This window comes from Ursus maritimus, unplaced genomic scaffold (assembly GCF_017311325.1).
Source record: "Ursus maritimus isolate PB19 unplaced genomic scaffold, ASM1731132v1 scaffold_23, whole genome shotgun sequence".
Classification (NCBI taxonomy): domain Eukaryota; kingdom Metazoa; phylum Chordata; class Mammalia; order Carnivora; family Ursidae; genus Ursus; species Ursus maritimus.
In genome coordinates, this window is record NW_024424786.1 from 32,389,570 (window position 1) to 32,396,179 (window position 6,610).

A 6,610-nucleotide genomic window follows, 5' to 3' on the forward strand; every position below is an offset into this window, starting at 1 on the left:
TGCTGGAAAAAGGACTTCCAGTATACCCCAGAGAAATTACAATTCAGGCTTCCATCTTTCTACATTTTAAGTGTAAGCCATTACTGTTGACTCTTGACCACTAATATCCTGCATTCCTCTCTTATTCCTACTCTTTCCTTTCTCCTCATTCTTGCTTTTATTTCTTTTCCCTTCCTATTCTCATCAAAACTCCTTCTTCCTTTTTCATACAATGTCCATAATGTCAGACCCTTACCTGTTTCTACTCTTAGAGGGAACTTATGAGCTGTCTACCCCTGACTAGTTTCACCACTTACACAGCTGATTTCTTTTCTTTTTTTTTTTTTTAAGATTTTATTTATTTATTTGACAGAGAGAGACAGCAAGAGAGGGAACACAAGCAGAGGGAGTGGGAGAGGGAGAAGCAGGCTTCCTGCTGAGCCGGGAGCCTGAGGCAGGGCTCAATCCCAGGACCCTAGGATCATGACCTGAGCTGAAGGCAGACACTTAAAGACTGAGCCACCCAGGCGGCCCACACAGCTGATTTCTTGATCTCACCAGACCTTTTAAGAGAGACTATATGTTCCTTTTCCAATCTATAAATAACAATGAAAGGGAAAAATTAGCCACTCACTTTCTGTTCCCACTGGCTAAAGTTCACTCCACAGTGGACCTTTTGCATGGATATGTCGCCATGTCACTGGACCCTTCCTGAAGTTGTAGGAAAACACAGAGTCCAAATTAGCACAGGGGTATTCAAAGCAGAAAGCAAGCTTGATGGGAAAGCCGCTGGGTGTATTAGGTTCCAGTCATGTCACACAGTATCTACTACCTCAGCATCCACAGGGAATATCTGTGGGTAGGATTTCAGAAGTGCCCACATGAATGTGAGCCAAAGTCCTGCCAAATCAGGCCCACAAGTGACCTAAAGATGGAGAATAGTTTCCGTAACTCTCTTCTTTTATGGTCTGTTAGTATCATGATGAAGTGCAGGCCATTGCTGAGGCATCTCTGGCAGAAGCACGAGAAGGAAGGAATCTGGGTGACAGCTAAAAATCTGGATGCCATGCTTGATGTGCCTCACCCTCAGCTGTTAGCTCTAGTTGCTTGACTTGTCAGGTGATGTTCACCTTCACAGCAAAGGGCTTTCATTCTTTCTGCTTTGTCTTTGTCAGTGGGATATACTCCACATACTATATAATTCACATAATTAAAGTATAAAATTTAATGGTTTTTATATAGAAGGCTGTGAAGCAATCAACACTATCTAATTTTACAGTATCTTTAAAACTCTAAAAGGAAACTCGATACACGTTTTAGTCACTTATCATTCCTCTCCATCACCATCACCATCACCAGCAGTCCTAGGCAAATACTAATCTACTTCAATTTCCTTTTTTTTTTTTTTTTTTTTTTTTGAAGAGAGAGAGAGCTCGCATTGGGAGCCATCTGGGAGGGGCAGAGCACAGGGAGAAGGAGAAATTCTTAAGCTGACTCCATGCTGAGTACAGAACACAATGGGGCTTAATCCCATATCATGAGATCGTGACCGGAGCTGAAATCAAGAGTAAGAGGCTGAACAGACTGAGTTACCAAGGGGTCCCATAAACTACTTTTCTTCACTATAGATTAGCTTTTCTAGACATTTCACATAAAAGGAATTGTACAGTATGCTTTCTTTTTGACCTGTTTCTTTCATTTAGCATAATGTTCTTAGTATAAGTTATTCTATTTCTTTTCTATATTCTTCTGAGCTCATTGAATAAATAGAGTTTGTCTAATATTAAATTTTTGTCTTCTTCTTAATATCTTTTTCAGTAACAGACTCTATTTCTTAGAGTAGTTTCAGGTTCACAGGAAATTGAGCAGAAGCTATAGAGATCCTTCATCTCCTCTGATTACAAAATAAGCAGAGGGACTGAATAGACATTTTCCAAAGACATACAAATGGCCAACAGGTACATCAAAAGGTGCTCAACAGCACTCATCATCAGGAAAATACAAATCAAAATCATAATGAGATATCACTTCACTTCTGTTTGACTGTTATCGATTAGACAAGAGATAAGAAATGTTGGCGAGAATGTGGAATAAAGGGATGCCATGTATACTATACTACTGATGGGTGTGTAAATTGGTACCATCATTACAAAAAAGATTATAGGGGTTCCTCAAAAAGTTAAAAGTAGAACTACCATCAATCCTACTTTTGGGTATATATCCAAGGATCTGAAATCATGATTGTGAAGGGCTATCTCTAACGCTATTCTCGTTGCATCATTATTCACAGTAGCCAAGGTGTGGATACAACCTCATCCCTGACTGATGAATCAATATAGGAAATGTGAGACATATACTGTTCAGACTTTAAAAAGAGGAAAATTCTGCCATTTGCAATAACATGGATGGAGTTAGAAGACTTGGTGTTAAGTGAAACAAGTGGGACAGAGAATGAGAAATATTGCACAATCTCACTTATATGTGGAAATGATATAGTTCAATTCACAGAAGCAGAGAGTAAAATGATGGTTATCAGGGACCAGGGGTTGGGGGAAATGGAGAGACGTTGGCCCAAGGGTGCAGGGTTTTAGTTATAAAGAATGAATAAGTTCTAGAGATCTAATGTATAGCAGGGTCCCTATAGTTAACAACAACATAATGTATACTCAAAATTGTAAAAAGGATTGATGTTAAATCAAATCTCCTTACACACACATACACACACATACATACACCCACTCTGGTAACTATAAAGAGAAGATAGATGTGCTAATTAGTTAGATTGTGGTGATCTTTACACATTGTATGCATATAAAAATCAAGTTGTACAACTGAAATATGTATATAAATTTTGTACGTTAACATGTCAATGTTGGGACACTAGTGCAGTCACTAAGTTCATAACATTCCCAAAAGCAAAAAGTAGTGAAAACACTGAAAGTACGATATTTATGTATTTATTTTAAAATAATCTTTCACAGGAGGAAACTATTGGTATTAAAAAGGTTTTCCAGGTAAATAATGTGGAACAACATTAAAAATGAAATGGAATCTTGTCACAGTTACTAAGGATATGGTACACTTGAATACACTGATGTAAATGAGATTTATTTATTTATTTATGTATTTATTTATTTTTAAAAGTTTCTGTTTAAATATCAGTTGCTAACATACAGTATAATAGGTGTTACAGGTGTACAATTTATTGATTCAGCACTTACACGCCACACACAGTGCTCATCACAAGTGTAGTCCTATGTGCCCATTACGTACCTAACCTGTCCTCCTACCCACCTACCCCCTGGTAACCATCAGGTAGTTCTCTATAGGGAAGAATCTGTTTCTTGGTTTGCCCCCCTCTCTCTGTTTTTTCCTATACTCATTTGTTTTGTTTCTTAATTTTCATGTGAGTGAAATCATATGATATTTGTCTTTGTCTGACTGACTTATTTCGCTTAGCATTATACTCTCTATCTCCAACCTTGTCATTGCAAGTGGCAAGATCTCATTTCCCATTCTTGTCAATGACTGAGTGATATAGCATTATATATAAACTTTGGGGCGCACATATCCCTTTGAGTTAGTTTTTTGTACTCTCTGAAATGAATGAATTTTAAAGTATCATGTATAACTCCTGGCATGCATCTATTCAAAGTGTGGCTGCTAATTTGCTCTGCTCACTGTAAACATCAAAACTCTATTGGCAATTCTAACTTCACAAGAAAGGACCAACAGAGAAGATAAATGGCTTCTTGCTGCAAAAGTAAGTTCTCTCTAACCCCATTCACTACATACAAACATACTGAGTATTTCAGAATGCCTCTCATGCTTTCTTTTATTCCAGTGATACAACCCAATTTCAGATGAAATTATATTCACTTTTTCCTTTAAGGTTGGTTCTACCTTTCCACACTTCAATCTCAGAAAATGCGTTATATCAATGGTGTATTGTAAATTTTCTTTATTCTTGACAGCATAAATTATTTTACTTCCTTCACTCTTAGGTGTGTAGAAGTCTCTTCCTATAGCCCCTTCTTAACAATCATAAAAATTAGCTGAATATCGTGAGGCCTTAGTAACACTACATTTAGAAAATTCCATAAATAATGCCTCAGTTATCTTAAGAATCAAAGGAAACATTAGAACAATTATTTAAGAAAAAAATTACAAATATATATTTTGGCCTTCGGTTCACTAGCATGGAACTTTTTAAAGATAAACTAATGATATAATGAAAAGAATTTCTTGATACACAAAGTTAGTTCCTTTGTTGTGAATGTGCTCGAGAGAAAGCAGGATACCTTATTTAAAATGTGCTGTAGAGAGAATTAAAAGTCATAGAGAACAGGCTATTCTTTCTTTTTGGATGCTCACTAAGCAGTTGTGATTGTATAAACATCTTTCTCTTTATCAAACCAGAGTGTAGACTGAGATGTGTGGATTATTTCATAATCCTCAATGTTAGAATTGAGCTCTCAGGAAAAGTAAGAACCAGGCTGGCATTATGAGAAAAGCTACTAGTTTCAGGACAGAAGTGCAGAAAAAGTAAGGAAATCAGCTGCATTATATTAGAGTGTATGCAACAAGTCAGGATATACACTGTCATATTTGATATCTTTACAGATTAAGTAATGAGCCAAAGCCCTCGTTTTATCTTTTGCTTTCTGAGGTAATTTTGCTACACCATAGCTTTCTCATGGCGTTTTTCACTTCTGCATTCCTCAGTGTGTAGATGAGTGGGTTGAGAAAAGGGGTCCCAATAGTATAAAACACCGCCACCATCTTGTCCATGGGGAAAGTGGTTGGGGGGCGTGTATATATGAATATGCATGGACCGAAGAATAAGATTACTACGATGATGTGAGAAGTGCAAGTAGAAAGAGCTTTTTTCCTCCCTTCCCCACTGTGGTTTCGCAGGGAATGCAAGATGACAATATATGAGATCATCAGAATCACAAAACTGCTTGAGCAAATGGCCCCACTGTTAGTCACCAAGAGTAGGTTGATCACGTATGTGTCCATGCAAGCAAGTTTCAGCAAGGGCTGCAAATCACAGCAGTAATGATCAATCAGATTGGGTCCACAGAAAGGCAATCTCAAAGCCAGGATAATCTGGGCTATAGAATGGATAAAAGACCCTATCCATGCAAGAATAATCAGGATGATGCAGACCTGCCTTCTCATGATGGTTGGGTAATGTAAGGGCTTACAGATGGCCACATAGCGATCCACAGCCATGAGGATGAGCACAAAGATCTGCATGCAGCCAAAGAAATGTAGGGCAAAGACTTGAGTCATGCACTCATTGTAAGGTATGATTTTTTTTGCAGAGAGTGCATCCGCAATTAGTCTGGGGGCTGTGGACGTTGAAAAGCAGGAATCAGAAAGGGACAAATAAAATAGGAAAAAGTACATGGGGCTCCCTAGTGAGCGGCTGGACTTGATGGTCACAATAATAAGCAAATTCCCTACCACAGTTCCCACATAAAAAATTAAGAAGATTACAAATACCATTTTCTGTCTCATAGGATCTTGGGTCAATCCTAACAGCATGAATTCAGTTACGCTGTTATTTTGCTGCATTTTTTCAGGCAAAGTGGAGAAAGTGCAGGTTAGAAATAATTAATCAGTGGAAAAAAAATATTACGAAATGAATACTCCATTTGGAGTCAAATCCACGATTGATCATTGACGTGTCAATTACCATTGTATAATTTCTTACCTTTCGTGTTGTTTTCTTTTGAGTAATGTGGAAGTCATAATATTTCTTTACAATCTATTCACCTGATTGCTTATGGAAACAGTGAAATATATCAATAATAAAAGAGTACCTGATTCTTCAGGCATAATAAACATTCATTTAGGGGATTCCTCAGGGATGGTATCCTTTTGAAGTGAATGTCTTTCTCTAGTTTGGGGTAGAATGTTGCCAAATGAGGAAAACTCATGCATGAATTACATGATGCACATTCACACTTTGAACCTGGTAGTTCAGGTATGGAGTATCTTCTAGTAAATATTCTGAACATTCAAGGAGTGATGTAGAAACTTCTGATAGTGTTTTCCATGATTGGAAACCTAAAAGAGAGAGAGAGAACAGGAGAGAAAGAAACTATATTTTAGTGTGAACGTTCAGTCCTTTGGTCCAGTCCATTGTGGAATTTATTTTAATCTGTTAGTTTGACAGTTTATTTCCTGTTACTTTAACCCACAATAATTTCTAGTTTTTAGAGTTTTAAATTCAGCTTCTATAAAAAAAAATCTCACTCTTTTTTATATTATACTATGTTGTCCAAAGTTAAATTCTTCACTTTTTTCATATTTTAATAGGTCTTACCACATATTTTCTTAAGACGCAAGGAGCGACTGAGTCTAAAATAAAGGATAAATAGAGAACATTGTTATTAATCATATTTTTTTTCAAATTTCATGTTATTTTAGGTAACAGGGATTTAGAAAATGAGCTAAGGAAGCTCCAAGTCATAGCTGAAGCTTTTCAGTAGCATTCTTTGAATTTGTATTCTTGAGTGCCCCATACCCCGGCTTCAATTAGAGAAGATAGAAACAAGAAGAAAACTAATATTTATTTATTCATACTAAACAGTGGAACAAACCTTTCCCTTCCTATTTA

General features: G+C 36.9%; 1 protein-coding gene across 1 annotated transcript; it reads right to left on the reverse strand.

The window, feature by feature from the left end:
- Positions 1 to 4,493: 4,493 nt before the first annotated feature.
- LOC103666171 (olfactory receptor 4C11) lies at positions 4,494 to 5,562 on the reverse strand. Its single transcript, XM_008694198.2, has one exon. The coding sequence runs from the start codon at positions 5,560 to 5,562 to the stop codon at positions 4,630 to 4,632; it is 933 nt and encodes a 310-aa protein (XP_008692420.1). The 3' UTR covers positions 4,494 to 4,629.
- Between the last annotated feature and the right edge of the window lie 1,048 nt (positions 5,563 to 6,610).

Excerpts from the sequence above, each read along its gene's own strand:
- LOC103666171 (XM_008694198.2), bottom strand. The coding sequence starts at position 5,562 with ATGCAGCAAAATAACAGCGTAACTGAATTCATGCTGTTAGGATTGACC.